Source organism: Sphaeramia orbicularis, chromosome 15 (genome assembly GCF_902148855.1).
Source record: "Sphaeramia orbicularis chromosome 15, fSphaOr1.1, whole genome shotgun sequence".
NCBI lineage: Eukaryota > Metazoa > Chordata > Actinopteri > Kurtiformes > Apogonidae > Sphaeramia > Sphaeramia orbicularis.
The window spans coordinates 23,849,414-23,865,104 of NC_043971.1; the positions used below are offsets into that span (position 1 = coordinate 23,849,414).

Here is a 15,691-nt window from a genome sequence, read left to right on the forward strand (position 1 = left end):
AGCTCACGTCTGTTTAACTCCTGTTCACTTGGCAACAGCAGAGCTAAATGTGCAAACACGGTAATAACATACAGCAGATTTTCCCCTCCCCTTAACTTTTAATGAAATACATCTGTCTTGTGGTAAATCAACATATTATAAATAATAGATGTTGTGAATCATTTTATGAATACATGCATTTTCCTCAATTTATCATGAAGAATGTATGGATTTGGTGAACATGTTTTCATAAAAGCAGCATAAAAACTCATACATGATTCAAAGTAACATCAGCCCTGCACCCACTTTATACAATAAAAAGGAACCAAAACATGTAGAGGTGAGTGGATGGGTTGAAACTGCAGTCAGTTTTATGCATTCTAAAATGTTTAATTAACTCATGCACTGAAGGGTGGCATATCAGTCCTCAATTAGCAGAACATCTAATGAAACAGGTGCAAATTATTGCCTTCCATTAAGACACACTGCAGCACACACTCGATTTACATTAATCACTGGGATACTTGTCTTCTTTCTAAAAACCCAATCGGATACACAGAGAACTCATAAAAAAGTGAAGTGACTGAATACTCAATCTAAACACACAGCCAATCCTTAAAGGCCACTAGTTGTCTCTCTAAGACCTTGTTAATCTCAAAGCCAGACAGTCTGACAGTTAAAAGCTTTCAAAGCTAAATGGACCTAAAGGGAATTTTCCAATGAGGTGTGAGGGAACAGGCACAGGTTGAGTAGCTCTGCATTTTCAATGAAAATGGGGTGTAATTGATAAAAACGCACATGCCATTTAACAGCGATTTTTGTCTGGATTTATGGAAACTGTTGTGACATTGTTTCATTTTGCAAAGACAAAGCTGCATTGACAAACAACAAAACACGCAAAAACTCTTTTGTTAAACTAAGAAATATAATTTATTGCATAAAAATTATATTTAGTTACAGGTAAGAAGGCTGGACATTTATTTACAATTGGTATTTTACAGAGATAAAATAATGTCACTGAATCCACTTTGTTTAGATTTTTTGTTGTTTTTTTTTTGCTTTTTGTAAAAGTGTCTGACTTCTTGAACAAAGGATACATTTCCTCTCTGATGGGAACAAGTCCCAGCAAAAATTATCCATAGCTATGGCCAAAGATCCAACACATACTCAAGAAATCTGGACAAATAAACACTGTAGACTAAGCTATCCAGTCTCTGTAACAAGATTTGAGGAAAGATAATAGTCCTGCGGTATTCAGGGATCCATGTCATGTTCAGATAATTCCTCATTGGCAGAGAACTGCAGGGCACGTGTTCATGATGTTAATCATAACATATATAATAACATCTGCGTCACACTTTGTTTGTCCCCCACATGTGCTTTTTCAGTAGTAGCTTCCTTGGTTGACGATCCAGTTCTTCTGATCCAGGTGGAAAATTTCCACACATACTATGATCAAAAAACTATAACCATTCTTGAACCACTTTAGGGTATAAAATAAAAACCCTGTCAATGCTCTGAAAAAATAGAATTACTCTTCCTGGAAACAAAAGAAGCCAAATGCTTTGCTTTTCTTTTGTACTTGCATAGCACTTACAAAGAGAAATGACAGATCTTAAGTATGTGCCCATACTGTACTGTACGTGCACACTCACCTGCCCACACACACTCACTGTCAGACACACACTCACACACATACATTCTCTCTCTAAAATCTTTAGTTCATTCACACAGAACAGTGATGTGACTCACTGCTGAAGAGGAGGGATACTGCCTGTGTTTTGGTATTGTGGTTTTTTAAAGATATGAACACTTTTTTTTTTGCTTTGAGGGAAAAAAGACAGCATTAAAAATAAAATCTAAAGCAGTGATTGAGTGTCAGACATTTCATTTCCTGTCTAATCATAACAGACAGCAAAAGAGTGATAATGCAAACAGCTTGAGGTCCCTGACCACAAAGCAGGTGGCATTAGTAAAAAGGTTAACAATGTAGTTATCAAATTGGGAGACAGACAGACAGATGGACAGAGAGTTGTCTGAAACATAATGCAGTCATCTGAGGTAAATTTCATGGTCCCTTGCTGCCTGGTTGACTCAAGGCAAGGCAAATCTATTCTGCAAAATTCATCACTGAAGAGCAGAGAGTGCACTCAGTTACAACAAAGCAAAAATGCCAATGAAATACAGTGTACAGTATATTCGCTTGGACATTGTACCACCTCATCATGTTTTACAGATTATATTTTACATTTTGAATAGATATTTGACACTGAGAATAACAAATAAACATGGTTTTGTTATCCACAACTGAAATATCCACTGTTCATCTACCTCTCCCATTTGGCCTGATCTACAAAAATAAAAACCATAAAAGCAGCTCAGTAGCCTAAACAAGCACAAATGATAAAATGAGTCTACATGATCGTAACAGCGAAAATGGAAACAAAAATCCACAAATATGGATAATAACTTAAAGAGCGTTCCCCAAAGGAAACTTTTAAGGGATGACCAAAAAGCTCTCCTGCAGTTTTTTCTCAAGAGATCGGAGGAGTGTGGCAGAGCGATAGAGGAATGCGAATAGAGATGAAAGAGAACACCCCTGTTAGTCAAAATGATATGCCAAGGCTTTGAGGCATTTGTTGGTACAATATAAAGAGGCAGTCTGTCTAGTTATCCGCCAATTCTGAAACAAACTTCAAAATCCACCCTCCCACTACAAAGAAGAGGCAGCTTTTTTTAAGCAAAAAGAAGCCCTCAAACCTTGAGGGTTGGGTCCTCATACAATTTGTTAGCAGTCGAAGCAGCTGAAGACGAAATCCTAGCCTGTCTAATTCAAAGCCAATTAATGACCACTTTATTTGTGTGTGTGGAGCCTGAGGAGGTTGCAGACAGGTTGGTGCTGCCTGTCATTCACTGCACACACAGAGCGACAACGGAGATTTTGAGGAATTGGTGTCAGAATGTAAAGCCCCTGCCAGGAGATAAGATGGTATAATCATGCACTTCCATGCTGCTACTGAAACATCAGTACGTTGTGTGTTTGTTTTTGTGTTTTTTATGTGCTGATTACATTATTTGTCTCAAGCCACTGTTATTTACACACAACAATGTGAGCATTTGAAAACTTTAAAGAAGGCAGTCAATGCCACATGTAACAGATGAGTTTACACCTATTTGATGCCTTTTATTTCATATCTTAGATTACTGTCACATGTTGCAGAGGCAACATTACTTTGGAGGACTCAAGCTGAATCATTTTAGCAGTTATCATAGAACGGCCCACATGGGAATGGGTTATAGTGGATATGCAGCTACAGCAGCCGATCAGGGGCCAGTGAAAATGGAGATGAGGCAGAGGTAATACAGTACAAGTGAACAAACTAAAATGCTCTGTGGGCTTATGATTTGTGTTCTTGTGTGCATATTCATAGGCAGGTTCATATCCATATTTTCATCACGGTGGTGAAAAAAATGTCTTGCTTGCTCTCTTGTTCCTTGACCAATCAACAGTCCCCATCTGTTGTCATGACAACTAGCACCTCACTTTTGCCCATCTCTTCCAGCGCAGTCGCCAGAGAGACCAGGTCTGCATCACCTTGGTGACAAGCTTCCCATAAGTCCAGTAGAACACCTGTGGGGCTGGGCTTTGTTGCAAAGTAGTTCAAGTACCTGAAAAAAAGCAAGAAAGAAAGGCAAGTTGAAAGAAGAAATTATATATTGTATCAGTGACATTATTCATTCCAAGTCCAAATTCATGCTTATCATATATTTAAATAGTAGCTTACCACCAAATTTCATTATATAAGGGTAATTAATTAGCCAGATGAAATTGCTAGGTTATATCTTCTGAAAAGTGTTTTATCAGGGTAGAAGGTGTAGAACTGAATAATAATTTTAAACCTCAGAAGTGGAAAAAGTACAGATACTTGTGTAAAAAAAAAAAGACTCTGGCAAAAGCAGAGGTGGTGATATAACTTGAACACTCAATTGAAAGTGAAAATTTACAGGACTTTGAAATGTATCCAGTGTATGAAAGTAGTTTCTGGAAGGACATTTCTAATGACTGTTTCTACAAAAAGTGAAATGAAAAGTAATGTGAAGACTACTGAACTATTCTAACTACGAAAACATAAAAAAATAATTAATTAAAATAAATCAATACTCAGTGTCAGAAATAGGAATATAAATCTATCTATCTATCTATCTATCTATCTATCTATCTATCTATCTATCTATCTATCTATCTATCTATCTATCTATCTATCTATCTATCTATCTATCTATCTATCTATCTATCTATCTATCTATCTATGCACCAACGTACACACAGAGGTATGATGTTTTCTATGTGTTACTGGTGCTAAATTAATAAAATCAACAGATCCCTTCAAATGCACTAAAGTACAAAAGTAACAGGTCTCTTTTGAAAATGCATGGAGTAGAAAGTACAGATATCTGTGGAAAATATAGGGAATAAGAGTAAAAGTGGTCAGAAAAAAATATTGATATACATGTATGGATACCTAAAGAGTGCAGTACCAAAGTATGTGTACTTCTGAACCTTATATCAAAATATTATTCTGCGCATGGCTCTTTCAGAAGTTTTTTTTAACTTTCTGATGACTTTGAGGTAAAATCCGACATTAACCTCATACTTTAAATCAAAAACTTATACATCTGACTTTCAAAACAATCCAGGCAGTGAACGTCTACATACCACCTTTCACATTTCAGTGGTATGACTAGACAAGGTACCTAAGAATGAATGGCGTCTCCCACTAAAGCGTGACCAAGCTGACTGTCACACATAAACATGAGAGGTAGATCTGACCTGTCAAATCCTAGGCTTCGTGCTAGTAATCTCCAGTCACAACCACGGGCGCTGGGTGCATCCAGACTGGCACAGATCTTCTGGCGGATAGAGTCAGGCAAGCGAAAGGCATAAGGTCCCACTTGAGAAGAAGGCAGGCAGGTGCCTCCTGAGGGGAGGGGTGAGTGTGGAGGTAGAGTCTGGAATGATACAGAAAAAGAAAAGCAGTCAAATGTTTGTTTCTTTTTTGGCATTCTGACCACAAAAGCCCAGGTCTGGATAGAAGCTGATTCTCTACGGTAGTTCGGGCCTCCGCATGTCTTCTCTCCTTTGTCCTCTGTTTGTTTTCGAGCTGGAAATTGATCTCAGTGTGCCATCTTAAAGTCTCAATTCCTAAGATGCAGCTCAAGGAGAGAGGATCAAGGAGAGAGGAGTCTTGCTGTAAGAGCTACACTTTTCAGTGATCAGCACCTGTTAGATATAAAAGAGTAACAGAGAGCTGCAAAATAAGAACTTCAGCCAAAGAACTACCCAAAAAGTGAAAGGGATGAGCATTTGAATTACTATTTCAAGTTGAATAATCAATCAGCCGATGAGTTGATTATTGGTAATGTTACCATTAACACATGCCTTCCACCCAAATCAAGATAATAATAAAAAAAAAAGACCAACCAAGGATTAAATATACCAATTAATTTTTAAAATAATTAGTGGAATAAACATTAGTTTTGTCACGATGAAGTAAAACATAAACCTCACCCACCCCAAATATGAATGAGTCAACTTTAAAAAAATAGAAGCTGACTATGCTCACTGTTATGAATGACTAATCGATTATTCATGCTGCAATGGCTCTCCTTCTCTAACAGGGTTTGCTTTATGTGTGTTTTTCCCGTCTGTCTTTACTGTCTTGCAGGTCCTGGTGGGCAGAGCTTATTCAGACCCTTGGGGACACCTGGCCAGTCTCCTAAGAGTGCATAACACCCAGGCCCCGACTCTATCACAAGGATCCTTCAAGGTTTCATTTACATCAAGCTATGTCATCAGATTTCCTCTAAGGACTGTTCCAATGTCCAGGATCCTCCCAAGGACCTGAGGGACGCATGTGAGGATCCTCAGTGTCCTCAGTACTGTTTACCTACCCACAATATTCTCCACAAGTTCTAAAAAAAAAATGACACTAAATGAAAAAACCCAACCACAACTGCAAATAAATCTTAAAAGAATGAGGAGCTGATTGCTTCACCAATGTAAAATATATTTAAATATAATCATCAGGTGATCGGGTCTTATTAGGTAAGACGAGACAGGTTTATTTACATTATATAGAGTGATTTATACACAAAGGCAATTCATTGTGTTTCTAAATAAGTAAATGGAACATTCAGAGCAAACATCATAAAAAAGACAGATATTGTAACTCGTACATGAAAATTAAATGAAATGTTTTTTTCTTGTATTTATAAATATCACATACATGCTTACTTCACCTTTATTATTGCCTTCATAATGTATTTCTTTAAAATCCTACTTTCATGTGAGCCAATGTGTTACTGAACCAGTAGTTTGATTCATGAGTATATTGATGAGAAGGAAATGTGGCAACCACGGAAGGATCTTTGAGATCGAGAAACAGCCATTACCCTGCAGGACCTGGTAGGCGGAGCTTATTAGCACCCTTGTACATGCTCTGACATTCTGAAGTGCATAAGACCTTGCTTTTTTTTGTCAATTTCCCTCTCCATTAAGCTTGTTCATTGTTTGATTGGCTTCGGCTGCGTTAGTACCTTTTCATCCCTCACTCAGCCAACATTGATCACACTCTTCACCAAATTAACTTTAGTTTTGGGTTATTTTCATCAATAAGTAGCTGCTCTAGTGCACATCCATAACAAACTGCTCCTTATTTGCTGCATATATGTTTATAATTTAAATAAAAAAGTACAGTCCCCTCACTTATATCACGGTGTGAATTTAAATAATAAATTAAATAAATAACTAAATAATAATTTAAATAAAATTATCAGCTACAAGTTACTGAACACTACTCTGATCATAAAATACAGCTTCACATTGCAACAAAATAATGGACATATGAGTAAGTCGCACATGACATATTTAACAGATGTTTATTTAAATGGCAGCAGCAGAGGATATGAGTAAATTAATCCATGAGCTAAGATTGGTATTACCTCCTGGATATCCGTGTGTAGCTGAAATATCTGTCCCTCCCCTTCCACCTGTCGGACACAGATCTTACAGGTGAGCTGCGACACGGCCAGGCTGCCTCTCTCCAGGCTGAAGGTGCAGTGCAGAGGTCTCTGACTGCCACTCCAAATGTGATAGAATGGAATCTCCTGTGAAAACGTTTAAAAAGGAAAGGTGGAAAAGCATATAAACATTGCAAATAAACTCGCTTTATCCACAGTAGCACAATTTGACTCTAGAGCCCAGTTCGCATTCAAGGAGTGCATGGTACGCTTCATTTTGTTATTGTCTGTTTCCAGCAACTGGGTCTGTGTGTGTCAGAATACAATTTATTTCTAAGTGCATTGTCCATAAATAAGGACCAGTATCAGATTTTCTGTTTGTTTATTCACAGTAAGTTCAGACTGCAATTTGGATGCTGCTGCCAGGAGAATGCAGCACAAGTTGGATGTTAACAACACCAGCGAATAGTGTGAGTTTGCTCTGTATTTTATGGAAAAAGAAGCATTCTACAGCAAACTTTAGGAAAGTTTTGAATATTTGTTTTTGCTTAGAGTAACCAATGCTACCAGTCTATCAATACGTTTTATCTGCATTACTCAAGGCGCTGTTTATTTGTGCTCTGTTCCAGTTGCAGCCATAGGGAGTTCAGGTCAAAATATTTGACTGTGTCAAATTCTCACTTTTTATTTTATTTACCGACAGTTTTGTTTTGTTCATCTGAAGTGCTTTTAATGTGTCCATATGTTCTGCATCTTCTTGAAGTGTGCCCCATGGGACCTGATTGTAACAGCTAAAGTCATATATATATATATATATATATATATATATATATATATATATATATATATATATATATATATATATATATATATATATATATATATATACACACACACATATATATATATATATATATATATACATATATATACATATATATATATATATATATATATATATATATATACATATATATATATATATATATATACATATATATATATATATATATATATAAAACTTTAGATATATGGACCATTTATTCCTTATTGCTAGTTGGTAAAGGGTCAGTTTTAGCTACATTTCTGGAGATGCCATGCTGTTTTGTTGTTGTATGACAATGACAGTTAAGCACTTTGGACCTCTGTGTTTTGTGTTAAACAGCTAAATGAACTGCATCTATCATCACATGTGTAATACATGTCACTGATACTAAAATGACTGTTTACTCGGCACATTTCACCAAATCTTAAACCAGAGCGAGAAGACAAAAGTGCTAAAAATAGAATCGAATCTTTATTTTGTCAGCAGTAGTTTGTCACACACGTAAACATGCACCGCACATCCAAAATTTGCCTTCAGCCCATCACTAGATCATGCATCACACACACACTGTGTGCTAGGAGTGGTGGGCTCGCCATGTCAGGCACCCAGGGAGCAAATGGGGGGGGGGGGGGGGGGGGGGGTTAAGTGCCTGGCTCAAGGGCACATCACCATATCAACAACTCTCCACCAGTCCAGGGAACCAAACCGGTGACCCATCTGTCACAAGCCAGCTCTCCAGCCATCTAGGCCATGGCTGCCCCAAAAAAATCATGAGAGTTGAGAGAAGAAGGCCTTCCCCAAGGGAGAGGCCAAAGAAGGCTAAAAAAACAAGGCTAAAATCACTACAAGTCTGGTCATGTCGAACCTGCAGACACATCTTCACTGATTCAGAAGAAGCTGTGGAGAGAGACAAGATAACCTTCACCTCCACAACTTTCAGGAGTGGAGACTTAACTTTTACATAATTTCATAGTCTGATAGTTCAACACTTTTACAAAACTTACGACTTTCTTGACTTGTACAATTATTTTTTTAAACTGAAAACACTGTATGTGCAACTGCTGGAATAATTAAAACGTGATAAAAAGATTACTTCTTCATCTTTTGCCATTGACAGTTTCTTTCCAAAGTAAGATCCCAGGGGGTACAACTGGAAGGGGCGACACTTCAGGTCTCTGTAATGTTTTAAAAGTGTAAGCAGAGGCTGCTTTCGTCTATACTATTCATGTACACATCAGTGGGCAATGCTGTCTGGTTTGGCAGCTTGCGAATGTCTTACCTGGTACTTAGCCAGTAGTTTGCTTCTCCAGTGAGTGTGGGGAATGTCGTGGATGGACAGCCGGAGGTTGTGGTAGCTGTCTTTGAAGAGTAATGGCTTGGGATCCTCCAGCAAAACTCCACCCAGACTCCTCTCCAAATCCAGCACCTCCTACACAACAACATCAATATGAATGATTTTATTATGGATTTATAAGTAAAAAAATCAGAACACGTTTCAAAATTGTACATTCAGAAGTTATTGTGCAGTCTCTAAGGATGCCATATCCAAAACAAAATGTGTGAGCGCTAATACTTTGAAAGCTGTTTGGACTTCTGCAGCCAGAAATCATGTAATATGATGCCATAAACTGCACATGATCACTCATGTCTCCTATGCCAGCTCGTCTGTGAAGATTTAATACAAATGGGATCAAGAGAAGGAACATATTTAATGTGATTAAGTCCAGCTTTCTCAGCATGGGGCACTGATTTGGTTCTTAGTAGGTGGTTTGTTTACACTATTTGTAGTCAGTGTTTGTAGTGAGATAGGATGTGTCAATGTCTGCAACCAGAATTTAAGCTGGAAAAATAGTTGAAATTTACAGTGTCTCGGTTTCAAGGCATAATACACTGTTGCCCTTAAAGTGGGAATAACTTTGTTTTCACATTCCTTTTTTTATTCCTCTTTATATACATCAGTAATCACCTTTGACCAGGTACAATGATTACATACAGAGTCCCAGTTACGCTTTATCTAACAACAATAAATCACATTGTCACAAACATTTCATGAGAAAAAGTAAAAATATTTTATTCCAACTTTATGTATAAGATGCACACATGAGATATATGAGATAATTTGATATTGAAAATGCTCTTAGTCATAATTCATGATCCACACCACCATGGCTCAGTTTCTTTACCTACACTGACACTGCCGTCTGTGTGTATTTTCTTACATTCATGTTGTTTCTGGGTGCGGACCCCTGCCTAGTGTGTAGCCCCCAGCCAATAACAGTGGAACAAAGGGTGTTGTAAGTTTATAAAACTGGAACTGACTCCAGTTACATTGGCTTTCTCTCCTTTCTCTGATTTTCTTGTAGCTTAATGCTGTTCAGTGTGCCAAGCGCAGGGCTGAATTACAGAAACATACAGCTATAGAGATCACAGTGGACAGAATGTATCGAGGACTTCCCCTGCATTCACTCAGAGGCTTTGAAAGTGAAGATGTGGGCATATTTATTTGTACTTTAGAATCACTGTGAAATAATCAAAAAATAACATTTTATTTCGCTGTTTCTCACTAATGCCTTTCCCTCTCTTCTAGTTTCCTCTATCACTGCTGGTCTTTCGCTCATTTGTTGAGTGGAAAGGAGATGCAGACATTAAATTCTGTTTATACCTGACAAATGCTACATATTATTATACACTCAGACTCCCACATTATTCTATTATTGTTGAAGTTTACAGCCAAAGTTGACACTTCAGATTCATTTCTGTATTAAAAAAGTCTTGCCTGGTGAAAAAATGTGAGTAAAAGAACTAAACAACACTTTCTGGCTTAAATTGACTCAGATTTTAAAGACGTGAAAATGTAAAGAAAGATAACAAAACAGAAAAGCAATAAAAAGATGGGCAAAACATTGAAAAACCAAATAATAAAATATGCAGATATGGACATTTGTAGAATTACAGATATACAGTGAAGCAGTACCTTGAGTGCATGTGGAGTGTCATGGATACAGTAAATACGAAGGCTGTAGTCCAGTGAGAGGCAGGGGGCTCGGGGGGCAAACAGTGCCAGCTGCAGGCGCTTGCATGCAGGTTGTGGAGGGCAGGACTGGCCCACTAATCCATAAGTCCCCAGCTGCTCCATGAGAACATGACAGCTCTCCTCCTCCAGCTGCAGATAGCACGGAGATGACAAAGTCTCCTCGCCTACTGTCAGCACCTCCTGAAGCAAAAAGAACAGCAAAGGTCAACTGGTCAAATCACCCACCAGGAAATCAATTATTTGATAAAACTCCGGACGCTGTCGCACCTCCCAAGCCCCCTGGTGGGTCTGTGTCTTGAGTGTGAGAGTCCAGTCAGGTGTAGGTGTGTCTAACTGGGCACAGTGCGGCAATGTAAGGACCACAGGACGGTTCAGCAGCATACCAGATGGACCACAGCTCACCACAGGACTAAGGACAGTCTGACTGCCCTCAGACGGTAGCCTATAAATGTCACACATAAACAGGGGAGCACACAGTGTTTACAACATTAGCTAAAACATCATAATTTAAAAGAGAAAACCGTGCCGGGATTCTGTTTGGAATATGCAGGTATCAAAAGTTGGTATATTGGCGAGAAAATTAATCATCTCCATGTAATATGAAAGTTGAGACAAGTTGATCAATTTCCTATCCTCAGAAAAAGTGTTAGAACTTTATAAATAGACTTCCAGTGGTTCACAGTGGGTGAGCCTGGCATGGGAACATTTCTGATTGAGGTGAGAATAAGGTCTGTTCTCTCTTGTGGTTTTCAAGGAGATGACTCAAATACAGGAAGGAAATGATGGACACTCACGTGGTTTTATCCCACTTGTTGATAATGAGGTACATCTCATAGAACTTGCCCTGGGGGATGGTGCCAGGGGGGACCAGTAGACTCACACCTATGGAACAAACCACATAACTTATTGGTATTTGACCCAACTCCATTGGCTGGATACTAGTCTATACGCCACTGTAGACCAATAGTACAACTGTTTTAAAAAATGCTCATGATGAGGTTCATTAGTAAGCACTTCATAACTCATTCTATACAATTTTGTTTTAATATACATACACTTCATACATTCAGATTTAGATATGTCAAGCTTTAGCTGTATTTTCATCTCAGATGTCACTAGTTGCTTAGTGTTTAATTGTTATAGTGATGATTAAATTCTAAATAAAGTTAAAGCTGTTTTATATAAAAAATAGTATATGTGGGAAAAAAAACTGCACATGCAAAAAATAAACTCTAGAAAACTAAATATGACACAGTACATGTTTTATTCAATAAGATAGTCTTCACAAATGAATATCACTTTTCAGATTTTGGACCACAAAAAACATGGTTTCACGGATTCACTACCACTAACTTTCCAATTTGTACTTGGCCTTCATGCTCTCACCTCTTCCACAAAAACCTCTTTCCTGACTTCTCAATATATCAAGACTGGAAAGATCGATTAGTGACTAGACGACAAATGCCCCCTGTAGAAACTGTTTTTTTTAAGAGAAGTTAAACCTTCCAGAACCCGGAACGGTGGAAGGACTGAATAATGTGAATGTAGTGTTGCTTCTGAAGCAAGGTTTGTTTGTTTGTTTTTTGTTGTTTTTGGTGACTATGTGTTTATAAAATTTCAATAAAAATTTAAGTGAAAAAATAAATAAATAAATAAATAAATAAATAAAAGACAAGTAAAACCTTCAAAACGCATGGGGGAGATATTTAATTGAGGATTTTGGTGGAAAATTGACCTGACTAGGGTGTTTTATCTAAAAAAAAGACCAAAAGTGAGTTTAATATCACCTCTGGTTTTAAAGACTCATTTCTATAGTATCCTGTGATTGGTAAACAACATATGAGTGTCGTATTGTCATTCTAACAAGCTACTAACAACAAATAAAGTACTCACAACCTACTTAATAGGGCGAAGTCAAGGGAAGATTAACGTTTGGTCAAAAAAATTTAATTACAATAATCTACACCAAACGTATATTTTTGCGTAGGTCATTACTTATATTTTCAGGAAAATGTATTTCGAAATGAGAAAAAAATTTGTGAAAAACAATTTTGAGAAGTTTTATGAGTGTGAATGTTTGGAAAGTGACAAAGTTTTATGCCGTTATTCTGGGTTCATTTTATAAACTCTCACAAATAAACTACATTTATTCCAAATAATTGATATTTGACTACTATATTATTTATGTCATATTCTAAATACACAGTGTTTAAAATTAATAAATTCATATATCTATGCAAAACACATTTGAATATAATGTTAATATTTGTATGGTGTGAATATTGTAAAAAATGTATATGATATTGATATTGAAATAAAAAAATTCTAATTTGATATTTACTTTGCTGTCCATCTATGACGCTGCCATTTGACAAAACTCTTGCTATTTAGGTATGATCAAATATTGTTTTCCTCTAACCAGTTATTAGGTTGTAAAATAGAGGGCTTAAGGTATACACTGAATACATTTTAGGATGAAAATGTCATAGGAACGTCACTTTTGAGAACTTTGTAATTCTTGCAAAAAATAGACATTAATTTTTTGTCCATCCGTGATGTAGTAGTTTTTGATATTTGTCATTTAAAATATTTGAAATTAATTTTGCCCTTCGACTATGTTTAAGATGGCATTCAGACATTTTTATTATGTGTAATATTTGTCTTAAACTTGTCTGATTCAAAAGTTATGAATCAAAAAGTAGTGGGCTGTCCCTCCGTGACGCCCTTAACCTCGCTCAATAGCCTAATTTACATTCATTTATAAAACCTTTATAATAGTGGTCTTTCTTTAATAAGATGGTAGGGTTTGTTTTTACCAGTGTTGGGGATGGTGAGGCGCCCTCCCAGATTGCCGAGGGTGGCGCTGGTACTCAGGCCTGGCTCTCTGGACAGAGTGTGACTGTGGTGATCTCTGTCTCTGCCCACGGTACCCACTGACTTTAGGCTGAGGATCTCCCCGTCACCTGAGCCCATGTCAGCAGGAAGCTCCAGGGAGGAAAGGGTAGACGAGTTATACACCTTGATTTTGAGGCTGGGTAGAGGGTCCAGCAGTGGTGACGTTGTCATTGGGATTTTGTGGGGGCTGTCATTGACTCCCTGCTGCAGGGAAAACAGAGGCCCACGGAAAGCTCCTGCTGTGGCTGTCAGATCTGGAGGAGCTGAGGGATGCAGTGGATGAGGGTTATCTGTGAACACAGGAGACGAGAAGAGCACTTTCATCACCAAAAATAATACAGGCAGGGCTGAGAGTGCTGAAAGTGACACGAGTGAAATTGATTAATGTTGCTAATTAATATTTGATGCCAAGAACAAGAGAACGGGCACCATGACAAATGCTTAAATGTAAAAAATGTTGTACAGCAAAGAATGGAGAAGAGGAGAAGAGATAATGGTATAAAAAGAATTAATTTACTGTATATGAAATATAAGTGACACCATGATAATAAAATTAATGAGAGGACATCCTTGTATGAAAAGGAGTAACACATGAAAAGTTACAAGAAAAGAAAGACAGAAAAAAAAAGTGTGAATATTCTATATGGTGTATGTGTGTGTCAGGATGTGTACATTTGTGCGACTCGTGTGTCAACGCACCTTGTCTTGGAGGTTTGTAGTTGCCGGGGTGGAAGGCAGCAGTAAGAGCAGATGAAGAATCTGTGATGTCTCCGTGGAGATGGCGGCATCTGCGACGGTATGCCAGCACTCCCACGCACAGTACCAGTATCACGCACAGCAGCAGGGCCCCCATTAGACCAGCATAGACAGCTACACCCATACCAGGGGCCAACGCTGAAAGACAGAGACAGACGGTGAAGACATCATAGAGAAACACAGACTGTATGTGTAGAAACGGAAGGCAAAGACGGAAGGGGAAAATATGATTTAGAAGATGTCATCTGAATTTCTGCACATCTGTTGCGGTTAATTATTTGCTACCAGTTTAAGCTACACATAAGGGTGGGCAATCAGACAATCATGGCCAATCATGCATATTCTTAATTGCAGTGAAATCCCACAGATTGCATCATTAACACTAGAACTGTCATAAGTCAATCTATCCCTAAAACCATCAAACAGGTTCCATTTACCTGTGCACCATTTCTAATCCACAAAAATGAAAAGTTTCTTAATCAGTCCCTGTGTTGTGGTTTGATATTTTAATCAGTATCTTTATCAACAGTAATGTCTTTGCATGGACTTTAGTACAAATCAGTCTGAAATAATAGTGAAAATGTTCAGTAGAAGCAAATATCTGCACAGAGTTTATAGAACTTTCTGTCTTATCTAGTTTAAACTGATATAAATGACTTGTCATGTGGTATGTGGTTTGTCATGTGGTATATACAGTTGCTGAAAAAATCATTAGACCACCCTTGTTTTCTGCAATTTCTTGTTCATTTTATTTATTTTTTCTTATTTTATTTAATGTTTTATTTAATAGGGACCATGCACATTTATGAATATTGTTGTTTAAAAAAATACACCCACGTAAATATGCCAGAATTAGTAATAATAACTACTTTTCATCTGCAGTCCCTAGGCAGGTGACAGAAACAAAACATAAAACAGCCAACATTAATACACAACAATTTATTTATTTTTTTTTAATTTAACGCCTGATACAACTGAAGGTGCATTTGTTTGGAGAAATATAATGATAGCAACAAAAATAGTTCATAAGAGTTTAATTTCAGAGCTGATATCTAGTCAGTTTCCATGTTTTCTTGATAATAACCAAAATCCCTTCAGTTTTTACATCAATATCTATGGCATTGTTTTGGCAAAAACAGTCCTTTTAGGCACTCCATGTTTTCTTTTCTGTTTGTTTTAGT

The 15,691-nt window shown here is 37.4% G+C and overlaps 1 protein-coding gene across 2 annotated transcripts in view; it reads right to left on the reverse strand.

Annotated features, from left to right (window-relative positions):
* Window positions 1-890: 890 nt before the first annotated feature.
* unc5b (unc-5 netrin receptor B) overlaps window positions 891-15,691 on the reverse strand; it is a 65,244-nt gene continuing 50,443 nt past the window's right edge. For both annotated transcript variants that reach the window (XM_030156854.1, XM_030156853.1), the window contains 9 exons: window positions 14,454-14,648; window positions 13,676-14,044; window positions 11,654-11,741; window positions 11,127-11,301; window positions 10,800-11,039; window positions 9,105-9,254; window positions 6,982-7,146; window positions 4,811-4,989; window positions 891-3,648 (listed from right to left, as the gene is read on the reverse strand). In XM_030156854.1, the coding sequence (XP_030012714.1) occupies window positions 3,483-3,648; window positions 4,811-4,989; window positions 6,982-7,146; window positions 9,105-9,254; window positions 10,800-11,039; window positions 11,127-11,301; window positions 11,654-11,741; window positions 13,676-14,044; window positions 14,454-14,648 (1,727 nt within the window). In that variant the 3' untranslated portion in view covers window positions 891-3,482. The remainder of the gene's footprint in view (window positions 3,649-4,810; window positions 4,990-6,981; window positions 7,147-9,104; window positions 9,255-10,799; window positions 11,040-11,126; window positions 11,302-11,653; window positions 11,742-13,675; window positions 14,045-14,453; window positions 14,649-15,691) is intronic.